At 38.0% G+C, this 17,525-nt stretch overlaps 1 protein-coding gene across 1 annotated transcript in view; it reads right to left on the minus strand.

The window, feature by feature from the left end:
- The window catches only part of B3GNTL1 (UDP-GlcNAc:betaGal beta-1,3-N-acetylglucosaminyltransferase like 1), a 132,735-nt gene that overhangs the window by 24,255 nt on the left and 90,955 nt on the right, over nt 1-17,525 (minus strand). The window contains exon 8 of the mRNA XM_055722655.1: nt 8,058-8,182. Within this exon, the coding sequence (XP_055578630.1) occupies nt 8,058-8,182 (125 nt within the window). The remainder of the gene's footprint in view (nt 1-8,057; nt 8,183-17,525) is intronic.

Below are 17,525 nucleotides of genomic sequence, written 5' to 3' on the forward strand. Positions count from 1 at the left end.
TGCACAGGGCACCTTGAGCTGAGAATTTCTTTCATAGCAAATTCTGATAAACACCTAATTGTCTTTCCTTTCTGAAAGCATTTCTTGAAATAGGTTTTTCCATTTGCTTTATCATGGCAAAACACGATACACTTTGTAACAATTGTTACAACTTGTTCTACAATTTGTAATACATGTTGTGATCCAAGAAAGATGCTGAAATTAGTTAAAGCGATAACAGAAAAAAACCCACCACCTAATAATCTTCCTGTGAGGTCCTATGGTTGTCTTGGGAAGCACATTGTCTGGCTATATCAAGTTGATATTTAAACACCAAACATATCAAACATATCAGGTTGATATTTAAACAGCAGAATACTCAAAGAGTGTTTCTCCTGCTTCAAATAAGGCTTCTGATTCACAAGTCAGCACAGGTTAGCGTAGGGCAGCTACAGTAAGCTACTTCTTACTGCCAGTGAAGCTCGTGATGTTACAGAAAAATCAAAATCCATTCACGTTTCCGTGATGTTATGGATCTAAACGGCCCAGGTGGGTAGCCAGTCAGGAACAGGAGCTGCTACAGCTACGCTGTGTCAGTCATCCTCATCAGTGAATCGCTCTGCTCTGTCTCCTAGTTGCAGTTTTGGATTATCCGTAATCCTGGATGCATTACCAACTCCAGTTCTATTACAACACTGTAAAATACATGAGTATGATCGCTATAGATGTCTGATGATCTGGCATTACAGTAACATCTGATTTCTATAAAACATTTTCAGATTTTTCCTTTTTGTCATAGATTCTTAAATTTCACAAAGCCCTGTAACAGTACAAATCTAACATTCCAAATTTTTCTTCTGAATTATACCTCTGAGGTACAAATAGAACATTTGAGGTTACTGAGTTTACCTATTAAACTTACTTGTTCCCAGATGTTTGTTAGCAAACTTTTCTAATATTTTAATGATAGGAATTTTGTGGTTTTATTTGCTTTGTTCCTTCACAGCCCTGAGTTATGGTTTGAAAAACACGCAACCCTCATAGTCCTAAAACACATGGATTCTTGCTGGGATTATTAGTTAGCTCCAGAGAGCCCACTTCACTTCACTGGATGATTTTTGAGCACAGCCAAATCCTGCTTAGCACTTCATCACTGATTGTGGTGTGGTAACTTAGAAAGAACTTCACACTCAAATAAACGTACCCAAGAAGAACAGCTACTCCATATAAAATTTCCACACCGTTTTGAGGACTATGGCTGTGCACCAACACTCCAAGCAATGGAGCAAAAAATAGTCTTGGATTTGATTGCAGACCTCTTCTAATGCAACCACAAGCTGCATTCCTGCTGCAAAGCTTTAGCTGCTGCTGGCATCCTTTGACCTTGCTTTTGCCATGTTCATTAGAGCATACTATATTCCCAGAAGGAAAGTTAAAGGAAAAGAAATATGAAGGTCAAGTATTTTTCCAGGATCACTTTACTGGAAATTTCAGAGCTTCTGCTACCTTCTAAAAAGGAAGATTATTGCTTTACACGTAAATGGAAAGGTTTTAAAACTGACTGCACTTTGAAATGTGACTTCAGAAGGATAACACGGAATTACATTCCAGAGGTATTTCAGAATCTGTTCTGGTACTTGAGTGACACAGGCAAGTTCCTTTTCTATTTGAGTTTGCAAAGCTAAGAAAGCTCAGGAAAAAACCAGGCAACCTTACAAGGCATAAAAAGAATTGTCAACTAACTTCTAGTTGTAGGGCATGCACTGGAATCTACACCCAGGCACACAGAAAAAGTTTCTGATTGTCATGGAAATGTCCCAGAACGTTCAGTATTGGTTGCTTGCAGACAGGATGCACTTGCTGTCTGGGTGATGGGTGCCTATATTCCACAGAAGTCTCTATATGGGTAAAATTCAAGCAGACCGAATCTCGTTGTTGGTGATCACCCACAAAGATTTCAGACTGAGGCAGATTTACTGACCCAATCTTATCTATGAATGTTATATTGAGAAATGCAAGGAGGGAAAGGGAATCACACCCAGAAATAAAAGGATATGAAAGTTATTAAGCTCCGAATTAGTTAGATCACTGTTCAAATACAACAGTGTTTTCAGACAGCTTCATTTTAACACCAATAAGTGGCTTGCTTAAATATCTATTCTGGGTTGTGAAAATGAAGCCAATGTACCCAGCACTTGGGATTTTTGGCTTGTATCACTATGAGACATTCTTATGAAAATGCTGACAGAAAAGAATTTAACAAATCACATCCCCATATTGTGTGTGCCCTTTTAAATGAAAATTTTAACTTATATTGAACACTTTGCAGTCTTGAGTTAACCTTGAAATACTTTTAACAGTGCAAGCCAAGATCATCAGATGAATACAGAATTGAGGGGAGAATTTGTGGCTGAGCCTTAGAGTGACAATCGCAGAGTTAATCTTTGTGAAAACTTGCTCTGCACAAACAACCTATCTCACATGTTCCAGCAAAAGGTAGCTTAGGGGGTGGCAGAAGAGAGAGTTTCAGTTACCCCCTTCAGGTTTCCGGTTCACCTAATTTGCCACATGTTTTGATGTTTCCAGAACAGATAACTGGGATTCCTGCCTTGAGGGATAAGGGAATGCCATTTTCCCACCCTTTAAGAGCCAGTGCAGGTGCAACAGACGGGAACTGTAGCAACGTGCAAAGGATGATTAAAGAAAATGCCTGCAACGATCTAGAAATTGTACAAACCACTACTCAGAGACGATTCTCACAGCTATTTTCAGATTTTGCATTATTACATATTCATAGCCACCAGCAAAAACTAGGAGGTATTATTGCTCTGCATCATCCCAAGTCAAGGCTGCTTTTTCTGCCCATTATTAAAGTGAGCAGTTTCCCAGTAGCTTTAGTACCATTTCCTAGCCTGTATTCAGTTAACAAGATCTTCCTCAGTCAGAAGGTGGGATACAAATTCTTCTGGCTGCAGAAGTTTGTTCCCACATCCTAACAGTCGTCGTCCTTGACCCAAAGTCTTGAAGCACATTACTTTTTCCCATTTCATTCATTTTTTGGTCACTTCTTTATTTCACAAAATGGATGTCAGACGTATACATTATTCTACTTGGAAAATCATTCTTGAGGCTTACATAATTTTCCTTAAGACCTCACTTGCCGTGGCCCCTCAGTACTCATCAGTTATGTAGTCAGGAAGGAAGACGAGGAGCCAAAATTCTGCAGGAGAGAAACGAGGGTATTCATGCAGTGGGTGAGAATGACTACGAAGTGTGTTCCTCAGTCCCGAGCAGTTATTACCATACCATCCACCCAAGTAATGTAACAATGGAGCTCTGTTAACATGCGTGGTGATCCACTGACCGAATACAGGAGTCAAGAAACATCTGCTCTACTCCTATTTTGAAATGACAGATAATGTGACAATAAAAGCTACATGATTTAATGCCTGAGCTCAGTTAAACCTCGCCATATTGCTTGACTGCCTTTCCCCTCCTGCCCCCAGTGAGGCTACATAAGTGAATCAACAGAGCAAAGACAGATGTACAAGTACTTGAGAAATGCACAAACACAAGCCCGATATCCTAAACAGCACTGGAATTTCAGGCATTGATTACCATCCACAGTAATACTATAAATCTATAAATCTGACCTTTTCTATATCCATCGGTCCCGAGCGCTGCTCAGGTGACCCCAGGCAGAAAGAGGAGCTGTTCGAGTGAACGGCCTCTGCCAGCGGGTTTTGTTACTCACAGCAGGATAAGAGAGCTCTGTGTTATAGGTGAATCTCATCTGATAGATAAACCAGAGATTGAAGAACAGAACCTTTTAATCACAGCCAGAGCTGAAAGAACAGATTCTTTATAGCTAGTTTTGCAGTCAGGATTCAAGGTCCTTACAATCCACAGGAAATTCAGAAATTAATCCCATTTGAACCTTGACCATACTGGTGATTAAACTGATTTTTTTCTTTTTTTTTGGGTCGTCGTTCTGTTGAACTTCATGTGAACTTATTAATTGCTGGACTATATCGTCCAACTGAGTTATTACATTTACACTGTTAATAGGTTCTATTAATGTCTGAGTTCATCTTCAGGTCATGGGTCATTAACTGAGGCATGGTTTGCATTGTGGCCTATTTTTCATGAAAGGCTTATTAAGACAGACAGACACTATCAATGTTAATGCCATTTACTTTTCAAGAATCTAATGAGGTCATTAGTTTCCATGTTTAATTGAAGTGCCAAAAGCAAGCATAGAAGATAAAAATGCAGTTGACCTCATCTTTATTTCAGTTGTACAGGAACATATTATGCTGTTCCTCTCTCCTGCCTGTTTTTGCATGTGTTTTTGCAGGAAATGAAGGAGGCATTCCTGCACTCATCAGTGACACGAGACCCTTGCCTCCGAGTACCTCTAAAACAACCAAATGTGTGTTTCAGACCAAGTGCCTGTTCTTCGCTTAGATGACACTGGAAGCTTCTAGTGCCTGAAACCAGATGGTTTCAATCGATTACGTAATTTTGGTTATTTCTGCAGACCAAGCTCTTACAATATTATACTCATTCTGAATACACGGCATATGAAATTACCATAAGCCTTGTACACGCACTTCACATTTTCTGCATAAAAGGGAATCGCCTGAATCTCAGGCAGAAGGTAGAAACCTTATTTTTGGCATATATTAAATTTCTGTTGACCAAAAGCTTGTAAACTGCTACAAAGGTTAGCTACCTGCCCCAACTGCCTGTCTTCACGAGGAACGCTACCTAAAGACAAGTACAATGTTTCATTGCTTGCCTTGCTCCAAGCTGACTTTCATCTCGCAATAAGGTATGTTGTTTTATATACAGTTCCTTTTTCTCTCCTTTGGCAAGATAAAAATCTATGAATTTTACAATGTTTTTATTATACACCAAACTTTCTTACTACAGTACTTCTCACTATCAAGCCAGCTCTGATAGTGCATCAAGTCAGTGTAATGTAGCTATGTAGCACAGAGTACACGCAGCCCTAGGACACAAGCTGTAATGCAAGATAAAATAATTTAGATCTAAGATACGCAGTAGATGGCATTTGGTGTTGTAAATTCCTGGCTAAAGAGAAGTTTCTGAAAACTTGTGTTGCTCACTCACGTTTAGCAGGTATTCATCTTAAGACTTTAGATGAAATTACAATGAGAACTTTTATATTTCTGTATGCACCTAATGAAATCTAAATACAGACACTGTACTGCATTCTGAGTCTGTCACCCACCCAAAACATTTAGTAACGCAGACTAACGCCTCCAGGGTAAGGGAGAATGCAAATAAGGATTTGTTTCCTGTTTCACAGATACTTTCACCTCTGGATATTTGTTCCAGAAGGATAGTAATCATAGGAAATGACCTAAAAATCATTCATGTTTACAATTATACATACTAAATAAAAAGAACTAAATGTCGCTTGCCAAGTAGTTTTATATATATACATATTAGGAAGTCTGAAAATGCAAAATCAGGCATTTTTTCCCTGAACAGTAGTGAAAGACACTCATATAGACTGAAATCAGCCCATAACAGACTAAAGCAACTGTTGTCTTTGCTGAAAAGATTGAATCATACACCTTTGTATAAACAAGTCCTATTAACCCGCTCTATTCTTTTAAGACTGAAACTAGGCATAAACTGTTGAAAAACCCAAGCCCAAACCAAACAAAAACCCAACAAGTTTCCTACAAGTATCATTTTGATCTCAGAAAATTTATTAACCTGGTTGTGAGTTACTACTTCCAAATGCAGGTTTAGGCTAACTGAAAAATCACAGACAACATAGGCCAATGGCAAAAGGCAAAATACCACAGAAAACTGCTCAAACAAAACATGCCATAAGAAAAAAAGAGACTTCTAGAAAAGGTAGATCACTCATTAAATAAGGTGGGGTGACCAAAAGGCAAATTAGGAAGGACTCAAATTATCAACTTAAATCTTTGTGATGCGTCCATTAATCTCTTTTTGTTCAGTGCACTCAGTTTTCAGAAACGAATGCTGGTCAACCCTTCGCAACTTAGGCAACAAACAGGGGAACGAGCCAATATGAAGAGATGTTACACAACCTCGTATCTGGAAGTTTGCACAAAATATTATTAACAGCAGTACCAGCAAAAAGCCAACAGGAAGAACGGCTAGCCTGACTCCTTAAATTGAGACAAGAAAGGTGCCAATTTGGACATCTAGACTGCACATCTGAAACAGCTTACAGTATTTCCACATTCTCACAGTATGTTGTAATACGGGGTGCTTGTGCCACACAACCTTGTAGATCTGAATAAGCAACAGCTTGCAGTAAATTCAAAACAAACTCATTTCCAAGAATAAGATGTTTTCCCACAGATACAAGCAACAGGCTTCCAAGAGTGCTAGCATCCCACGATGCGTGGCTGAAAAGTTTGTAACTAACTGCCAAAATGATCACACACTGAAAGAGAAAAAAACCTCTTACATTTAAACACCAATAAAACGAATTTACTTCATATTTGTTTGCACAATGCAAACAATATCTTCTGTTTTCTTGGAATGACTGTTTCAGAGTTAAATGATTTTATATACATACACATATATACATGTATTTATGAAGATCTGTAACGACATTAACCATGAGCATATTTATGCTAGCATACTGTAGTATTTACAACAATACAGTAATTTGGTGATAGACAACTAAAATGCACACAAAAATGTTTTGTTTTAAGAGTCAGTTCTACAAAGCCATACAAATAGAACTGACTGAAAAGTGTATTTATATCATCAATCAGTAAGAAAACATTTTACTTATTTGCCACTGCGGGACTCCTAAAGGACAGTAAAACTCGTATAATTTTTCATTAATGTTAATGCATAAAAGAGAGAAACTACTTTGGCTCGGCTTGCAGGACTTCTAATCATGAAAAACACCTTTGATGGGCAAAATGAACACATACAGCAATCAGCAATTTAACGTTTTCTTTAAGGGTAGACCAGCACCGTAAAAGCAGTAAGCAGCAGCTTACAAAGAAGCACCTGAGATAATTACTAAACATCCTCAGGTATTTTTCAAATCTAATTATCTGATTTAGACCTTTTAAAATAGGTAAATAATATATGGAAATGCAGCACATTATCAGATGAAAGGTTTAGGTTTCTTATTTTTTTAAAGAGCAAGTTGGTGTTGGTGTTACAAGTTTCTGTTTACTTTCTAAAAATTGAGACAATTCATTTTAAAATTAAGCTTTAAATTTAAAAATATTTTTTTACATTATGGTTCACATGGCAAAAAACATGACAACCAAAACCTCACATATTAAAAATCCTAACTGAAAACCCCAATAAAATGTCACCACCAGGATATATTTCAAACACATTCTTGCAATTGTGTTCAAAGTATTGAAGAAGTTATTGCTTCACCGCTTGCTTTTGCCATGTTCAGCAGATGACATACATAATCATACGAAGTATTCTTAATCTGCTTTGAGGGTAAGAAACTCAGATGCTTTAGATAACCAGAGAGGTTATTCAGGCAGATTACAGAGTCTCACATGATTCCCAGCTGAAGGAATGGTAACTGGAATTTGAGAAAACAGTACTGCTGGAACACAGCCCCCAAAATACTTCATTGCTTTTACAATACCTATTGTGAAATTGTTTCAAAAACAGCTGCAAAGATGGAACGATTTCTTAGAATATTTTCCAATGTGGAAGTGCCCTCACCCCATCCCCGCCTTGCTACGTGGCTAGCACAGGTACGCTGACCGCGGCTGGCCAACAGCACCCGAACCAACGGTTTCAAGTCACAATTTCAATCCCAGCATTATCAAAGCAAATGATAGAAAGAACAAACAGAAAACTAACCTTCCACCATCAAAAGAGGATACTTTTCTGTTAACATAAATATGATAAACATATTCTGTTAGGGTTGCTTTATAGCTTTTCTTTAAAACAAATAATGAAATACAACCAGGTAATTATCTCACTGTGTGATGTATTGAAGACATTAAGCATCTTTGCTGCCAGTTATCCAAGATAAAGCTAATTAATATTTTCTACCAAAAAATGCAACTTACTCTAGGATGGAATGAGTTGCAGCCTGTGGATGGTAACGGTACAGCAGGAGGCAATGGTTTACTCGAAAGACTTCACCGCCCTTTTGGATGTGCTTATAAAAAAACAACAAATCTTCTGGAACACCCTGGAAGAGAAGCAGTTATTTCAAACCAGGAAGTGACAGTATTCACAGTTACATCTGAAGACACATTTTATTTTTGGCCAAATGAAGGTTTATAATCATTTTATTCATATAACTTCAAGAAGACATACAGAAATAATCTAATGGGTCATTGAATAAACCTATCTAACAGAAAAGATACAGCTACTGAAAAAGCAAGCAGTGCTATTTAAAACTGAAGTACAGCTGACCACAAGGACAGAGGTGGAAAAATAAACACGATCTCATTTTGACAGGAATGTAAAGCTTGGTACAGGTTAGTCCCAAAAGAGGGGAACCCAGCTGCTGAACAGTTCAAGAGGCCTGAAGTAACCAAACAGCTTTCAGAAACGGAGCAGTACGTTCAGAAGAGTGTTTTTTCGTTTTACTAGAATTGTCACTCTTCTTTGGTTGCCATACGAATACGTATACTGCTCTCTACTCAGAAAAGGTGAATCAGGCCCCATAATAAAAGATCTTTAAAAAAACCACCCTTAATAAAAGCAACCTCAGCAACATCTGAAAACAAAACTTTTTTCTGGCAACTTACTTCCACAGTACATTCTTACTAATGGGATTGCAAGCAATACTGTTGAAACACGGCAGAAAAATAAACTCCTAGAATTGTGGTTCTATCAGGCTCTAAGAAATATCAGCGATTCCATGATCATATGTGATACTACCCACCTAAAAAAGCAGAAAATCTTCATGCCAGAGATACGGTGTCAGAAGGGCAATCTCATGGCACATACCATTCGATTACATGTCATAGCATATGAAAGCATAAACTCACCTTTAAAGATACAGCACTATACCAAAGCTAAAGAATTAGCATCTATTTACATTTTGCAATGATGCAACTTCTTGAAATATGGCTAGAACATTTAATTTTTCTATGTTTAAATACAGATTTTTCTTTCCTCCAACCCAGTGCTTAAACGGTCACATGTTTTTTTATCAGGCTAAAAATCTTTGATACATAAAACCAGGTGGGCCAAATAAAAAATTTAAAAGCAGCATAGATGAAAGATAAGATGATAAAGTTGAGGAGGAAAGCAAAAGAAGGGAAAGATACTGAAATACATTTCTTTCTTAGGCAATATCAAATATATAAATAATGGGCGTAAACCTCAACTTTAGGCAATCTATTTTAACACAGAAATATAGTAAGAGCCAAAGTTTAAAAGGGAAAAAAAAACCCACAACTATTTTCCTGATTACTACAGCTTGTGAATTTCTTCCACAATTAAGAAAAGGAAATTCTCTAATTAAAGTGCTGAACACAAAATCTCTCTGTGGTTTCTTCTGGCCTTCTAGTTACAAGAGCCGCACAGTTCAGTGCCTGTCCTCACACCCACTGGCCTGAGCTGCTGAGGGGGTGCGAGGGGAGGAAAAGAAATGAGGCAAAGCAAGCTTGGAACCCTGGAAAACAAATCCAACACAGTCATTTGAACATATGATATTCAGAATCTGAATTTTGATTTTTCACCAGATTAATGTGAATCTAGTGAATTACGTGAATCTAGTGAACTAGATTATGGTGTTAGGAGAAATCAGAACTAAATCAAGGTCTGTACTCTGCAGCTCCGGACTTCACTATATGATTAGACTGATTTAAGACACCGAATTGACCTGCACTCCCAGACTGATGAAAACGGACCCTGGTCTGACCGCCTGCGCAGGCAGTTATCTGTAGCTCTTGTTTGTCTGCGTAGGAACTTGCCTGTCTTCTAGTTTAAGAGCTGCCAGGCAGAAGAAAACTTTTAGAAAACCTCATAAAATTCATGCTTTATATAAACCTACTTTGAAAGCCACAAAAGAAATCTGGGGGAAGGTGGATGAGCAGACAGCAACCACAGTCAACAAGAACATAAGAAAAACACAGACTCAAGTTCTTTCCATTTGTCTTGCAGCCCTTTCTGTTTTCTTCTGACTCTGGACTTTGATGGAGATACTGAGTGTCAGCAGCAAAGTTTAAACCTTTTCTCGTCTCCAGTCACACACTAGACTCTGCCGGGCAGGGCACACGTTTTGTAGCACGCTGGCTTACTGCAATAGTCATATTTTGATTCAGATACATGATTACATCACATATGTATCTGCAATTCATTTTATTTTGGATAAGCATTTACATTATTCAAGATACCAGTTAATACGTATAATAAAAAAAGAGAGTTACTGCAAAAGTAAAAATATCTTTCCAAATGCTGCTGGGTTCCGAGCGCTCTCGTGTTTTACTGTAACTTGGAGGAGCACTTTGCAACCAGGTGGCCCCCCAGGACGAGCAGGTGCCTGCCCTGTGCAGCAGTGTCTTCTCACCTCACACAGAGCAGCGCTGCCAGGCATTTTTCAGGGGAGGGAAGATGCCGACTGTTCCAGATCCTGCAGGGATGGGACTTCCTATGGCTCTCAACATGTAAGCTTGTTGCAGCACAGGAGTTTCTTCTCAACTGAGATGTATTATGGGATCCAGATGGCATTTTAAACACCAGGAATCTTTGTCAAACACCACAATGTTCAAAGAAAAAGCTGTTTAACCACTAAAGGGATATTTTGATGTATTTCTGGAAAATTAATAACCATAGCTAAAAGTATCAATTAACAATCCAGCATTTCAGCAATAGGCTATGACATAAATAGTTTTCAGCATTAATAAATACGATTAAATTCCACAGTTGACATGTTACTGGACTATATGCAGAATTTTCCACATTATAGGCAAACCCCAACCCTATGTGTTCTGCTACACTAAGGAAGAAACTCACTGCTCTAACTCAAGGTTGTGCTCATCAGCTACTGGTTACAACTCCTAGTGAAAAACAGCCTCCACCTGCTCTGTTCTAACCAGCACGCACTAGCTGTATGCAAGATCATCGTTTACTTTAACATGTTACTACTAAACAGCTGAAGGATTTGTGTTTACTCAGTATTTTGGGCAGACACCACTTGCTGTGCTGACGGTTGGCTGTACAGATGAGAGGACTGTTTTTGCACAATGGGATATCAAACAGAACTTAACTTTAATTACAGCAATTCCTCGTTCAGGGACCAGACTAAATATTCCATGATTCTTCTGCTGTCATCTTCTCGTTGCTCACTGTTTCTTACTCCTAGCAGATCACTGTGCATGAAACAGTACTCCAACTACACTGTCCTCAACATATGTATTTGGCAAGGAGATGCAAGCCACCTACCACTACTACCAGCAATTCTGGCTACAATTTTTGCAACTCCACTATCAGTAACGGTGAGGAGCGGCAGTAGAGATGAAGTTACTAATCGGCAATTTTTTGAGGACTTTTAATGAAAGAGTGACCCTCTGTGCAATGCTGTAAATAGTAACACTTGGTGAGAGATCATGTTGTAGCCATGGGATGACCAACCAACAGTTAACTACTGCAGAACTTCAGGCTGACAGAAGTCGGTTTTTTTTTTTATTTTGGCTACTTGGACAGAACTGACATTAGGTTGTACAGGCATAAACACAACATTAAGACCTGCCTGTTACTGCTGAACCTGATACAGGAGGCTGATTCTGTGGCAGAATCAATCCGTCCCAACTTCCTCATCCATCTCTTTTTCCCTCTATTCAGCCCTCTCTGTCATACTGGACATACATCCATACATCCACCACACACGGCCAGGTACTCTTCCCCATCCTCTTCCAGCTGACAGGCGCTTTGAGGCAGCAGATCCTTGTGAGCAAACCCAGTGGGGATTTAGCCCATGCAGAGCAGTCTAACTAGTGAACATGGGAAATCTAACACCAAATGGTTTATATTCCAAGAATACATGCATTTATAACAAAAAGTGATGACAAACAAGAAAAGGGAGGAAGTCTATCCACACATGAAAAAAAACTTTAGGTTTGGGAAAGCTTAGCCCTTCCTTTTGATCAGAGGCATCAAGGAATATTTGGCTATAACTTGGTATGCTTTTTGGAAGCCAGAGAGCAACATCAGGGTAACTGCTGGACAGAATAAGCTAAATTGCTTTAATTCCTCAGAGGAGCCTAATATTGACGAATGGAAGGAATGAATCAAAAAGGAAGTAACTTTTGATTCCATACTAACCTGTTTCTTACAGGACTTTGGAAAGAGTTTGTTTCATTGCTATTTTTTAAAGTAACACATTTCATACTGCACATTTTAGAACACTCATTAAAAAAAGAAAAACATTTCAGCATTAATATTACACTAGAGCTGCACAAAAGCACATCAAATGGCGTATATTACAACACCTAAGATTAAAGAGGAAAAAAATGTTAGAAACTCAACACCATTTAGCAACAAAGCAGAGATGCAGAGTAAAAAAATCAAAGTACTTTTTTTTTAAAAAAAAAAAAAATACATATGCCCACAGCTGTCCAACAGCATTTCCTTAAAGTCTTGAGCTAAATCTTTGACTTACAAAAATAACACATACAGAGGGGTTGGTTGCATGGAAGTGAACACTCAAGACACCCTATGTTAAAGGAAGTTCTCCTGCCTCGGGAGCAAATGCTCTTCTGCCAGGTGTTAAACTCTTACTCGCCCACAAACGCTGCTCAAAGAGTGCTGCTTGCGGGGAACAGCTCCTACACTGCTGGAAACCGCTACATATGAAATTACAGCTCTTCTCCAATTTAAATGTAAAGGTGAAAAAATTAGGAACTAAAGCAATTTATCAAGAATTATCCATCCTTTGGTCTTTCCCTAAAGAAGAGTTTTGTATTCAACGTCAATTGTATTCTTCTTTTGCAATGAACAACTTCCTATTCAAATGACTTATTTCAAGGAGAAAGTGTTGTTAATAGAAAATATTCCCTAGTTTAACTTCCTTTAGGATAGTCATCAGAGGTATGCAAGCAGACTAACCACAAGCTAACTCCATATTTAAATAGCTATTAATAGCTTCTCTTAGCTTCTCTTCAGGATTATCCAAGATACTCTTAAGTCTCTCTTTCTGCAGATCTGTCACTTCATTTTTTTGGCTCCCATCCAAATCATGTCTTTACATAATTTTGCCTGGATTATAAGACCCAAAGCCTGTAACATTTACTTCATTGTTTGGGCAATAACAGGTTAGAGGAAACTCTAAAAGATTGCATTCATCCAAATGTATTGGCACAGAGAAGTTCAGTTAAACAAAGATGATGGGGAAGTCAAATGGATGTGAGGTGGTAAATTCTAAATGACATTTAATAACAGACTAGCAAAAAAAGTCATTAGACACGGGGTACGGGGTCACTTTCCAAATAGCTTATAGAGTGCAATTAATCATTGGCTCCACCACTTTTTCTTTGCCTTTTAGATCAAATACTGATCTCTGTTCAGCCTTAACTATATCAAGACAAAAACATTAGTGCCTGTGTTTTATCCAGATTTTTCCCCAGAGCACCTTGATAGGTTATTTGACAGACTGACCGTATTTTAATTCATGTTCCAAAACCCCAAATTCCTACTTAGCCTTTTAGCTTTCAGATGTTACTGTAACTGCCTGCCTTTCTGGAGGGAATGACATTTGTGTACTCTGGCAGAGACTAATGGAAAAACGCATTAGTTAGCACTTCATAGCCTACAAAGTTATCTTAGAGCTTTGCAGCATGTGCTACAGTCTCCTGTGCACCAAAGGATATTTTGACACCTCCTCTATTCATGTTTTCTGTGACCTTTTATCACAAAAATAGATCAAAACTGAGCTACAGACACCTTGTCCAGAGCCACACTTTGTATTCAGAAAGGCCAGTGGCTTATAATGTGCTATTCCATCTGGGGCTCATTAAGAATAACTTCCCTCTGTTTACATTTTGAGATTAGTTTAGAACTTTAAGGCTGTCACTCCATTTTCTAGTTTTCATACACTTTATGTTAAAGTTAAATACAGAGGTGACAGGAAGTTTGGGACCAAGTTGTGGTAAAACTCTAGAGAAAAACAAGTGTGGCGTATTACAGTTGTGATGTCAAGAATAATAGCACTTGAATAAAGCCAAGACTGTATTATCTGCCACATTTGTTGGAGTGAAGTCTGGAGGTTAGCAGCGTTCATTTATACAGTTTTTAATTGTACTCAAGATTTCTTCGAGCACTTATCTAAAGAAACAAGCCAGGTTGTTTTATTTAGTGCCATGACACACAAGTGACTAGAACAAAAGGACAGCACACCAAAGGAGACAAATGTGCCTTCCCTGTGATCTCCATTTGGACATTCAAAGCAAGCAAAATATGCTGTCCATCCGAAGAATACATTTTTGTAGAAGTACACAAGGTCTGTTAGATACAATTGCAAAATGTTGGTTTTGTATGCACATTGAAGTGCACTATCAAACATATGAAGCAGTAACTTTGCTTAGCTAGTAACAGACACCACGTCTACCACTGCGCATGACTTAGGTTCCCTGCTGTAACAGATGATACAACTTCAAATCTGCTTTTCATATTATACAAGACCATGTACAATTTTTCCTCAGCATAACTTTTTGTGACCCTTTTGGACACAGTTATGACTTTTAAACAGTGGTGCTAGCTTTTAGAAGACACCAAAATTATAGAGGCAAAACCAATCGTGCAGATAACGTCACACGCTAATTTTCAAGTGTGGATGCTGTAGGGTTAGGTAAACTCCTGCTACTTCTTTCACTAAGAAAGTACTACACTCTTTATCCAAATCAGTTGGATAACAGGAAGATTATTTCCCTTTAGTTTCCTAAAAATTAAGTCAGAAATCCGGTTCATGTGACTGTCCTAGCACTGGATAATATTTAAAATGTTACTTAATACAATAGCAAGGCCCACAAGCCTATAATCTTATTCTCAGCACACCATTAGAGCTTCCTAAAATCAACTACTTTTAAGTACTTCTACTTTAATTGTCATATATCAGAGGTTGCATAAATATGACCTCCACCATTTTAGTTAATGCATAAAGCAAACCTGCCAGGTTCTTAGCCACCATTTATGAAGATACTATTTAAGGTTCTGCTTGGACATTGCCACAGTGATCACATAAAAGGAATACATTTTCAACAATCACAGATCTTGACAAGAAAGGGCTTTATTTCTAAAAACATTTTGTAAATATTAAAAATAAATAAATAAATCAGTTTCACGTAATGTCTGGATGGACAGAGAGATAGATGCATACCTACCTGTAATGCAAAATAAAGATTGCATCATAGCTTATATGCAACAGCTTATAGCTGATATTCTATCAGTCCATCCATACTATTAACATAAACATCAAATCACAATTTCTTCCATGGAAGAATTATCCTCCATTTGTTCTAAGTGCTGAAATATGAAGAAATATGAAGGTGTTTGGATTTAATTCCAAATGAGGATTGCAGCTTTTTGGCATGGAAATAGTTTAGCAAATGGAGAAAGGGGGCTGAAATGTGGGGATTTGTTGGCCTGTTTCTTTGTTTACTTGCAGCAATATGATACTTACAGGTCGTACTGTTAAATACTAACCCAAAAATGGAGATAGAAGTGATCAGATTAACATAGTCAGATCATGGGGTCAGGGCAGAACATACACACACGTGGATAAGATCCTGAAGTACTCAGTACTAGTTTATAACAGCTCTATTGATACATAGAGAAAAATCTTTCTTTGCCTCAAAGGAATTATTTTCAAATGAAAATGAATGAGATCAATGCTAAATCCTTTACAGCGCTAAATGCTGAAAGATTTAGGACTTGATTTTCTGTACTCTAAACCCACACAGGACAAGGTTTGACGACTTTTTTGGTATTTATGGCTTTGTTCAGATCTGTCATCACCCTTGTTCATAGGGTATTTTTTTGAACATCCTCTGTATCGGCCAGGACGTGTTGGACACTTCACAATAGGGACAAACAAAAAGTTTAACTTATCATTGGTAATTTTTAAAAATAGGGCATACCATGCATTGTGCCTGAAAAATCATTAAGATTAAGACTGTCAGCGTATTACATCTGAATAACCAGTGGCATAGTTCTAATTATAGAGAGAGTGCAAAATAAAACCAAAAAAAAAAAAAACAACCCACCAAAAAAGAACAAAGAGGGGAAAACCCCCAAAACTACAAGCAAAAAGCACAGAACAATAGTCTGTTTAACTTAACCTATTGAACTTTATCATTAAGCTTGCTGTTCTATTGTTGTTACTCTGGTTTAGCTTGCCTGCTTTCTTTTTTGAGCTTACTAACAATGCTTGAGAAGTTAAGTCAGATGGTTCTTCAGAGAGTGAAAATACAATGATAAGGAATAATAATAAAAGAGAAATCAAGAGCACGGGTCAGCGAATGTAGACTGCATTGGGAGCCAGGCACCATTCCCAGCTCTTCTGCTCACCCGCCATGTAATTAAGGGCAAATCTTTTCACCACTCTAAACAATTCTGTTCTCTGTCCACCGTCTCCTTAAATTCTAATTTTTTTGGCAGCCCAAAGAATAATATTTGTGTATCCTCATACATACTGTCATGGTTTAACCCCATCCAGCGACCACACAGCTGCTCACTCAGGACACATACATGTGTATGCTAGTATGTATATATACACACACTGCATGGCACAGGAGGGCTCCATTTAGAGGCTATAAAAAGAATAAGAATCATAATATGTTGTAGTTTAAATAATAAATTAGGAAACACGCTGAGCAGATTTTTCTTTGGAGTACTATTAAATGAAGGCTTTCCAAAAAAAATTCAGAACCACCCATTCTAGCCCTAAACTCTCACCAAAATTGCTGGAAGCAAAACCTCTCAGGTCCAAACCACACAGAACGGATCCAAATGTGTCTGAATTAGATCTATTTGCCAACATATTTCTAGTACTACCACAATAAATACTGCCAACAGACATCCCTGGATTTTATTCCATAAACATGCTGATGAGCCTAAAGCAACCAAATCAAACTGAAACAGGAAATGTATAAAGAAAAAGAACACCAAACTGTCAGTGGAGGAATGCTTCTCAGATAACAGTCATTTTTTATACTTATATCTATCTACCTCTGTAATTTGTAACCTCTTAGTCCTGATCCTTGCAGAAAAGCTACTTAAAGTCTTCCAAGGACAAGCCTGAGAACTAACATTGACAGGTAGACACAAGACAAGTTGATAAATGAGATTTAACGATAGTAGTTTGATGGCACACTGTGACCTCCCCTCCTCCCACCTTTCTTCACCTTAGGGATATAAATTGTTCACCTTCTGAGAATCTCTGCTATCCTCACCCTTCTTCCCTTCCAAACTCTTTCACCAAATCTACCTTACCATTCAGAGATGGTTTATAATGAATCTATGAGCTGACCTTTGTTTAGCTTTCAGATCTGCTGCATCTATTTCAGTGACTGAAGAGGAGCTTG

This window comes from Falco cherrug, chromosome 1 (assembly GCF_023634085.1).
Source record: "Falco cherrug isolate bFalChe1 chromosome 1, bFalChe1.pri, whole genome shotgun sequence".
Taxonomy (NCBI): domain Eukaryota; kingdom Metazoa; phylum Chordata; class Aves; order Falconiformes; family Falconidae; genus Falco; species Falco cherrug.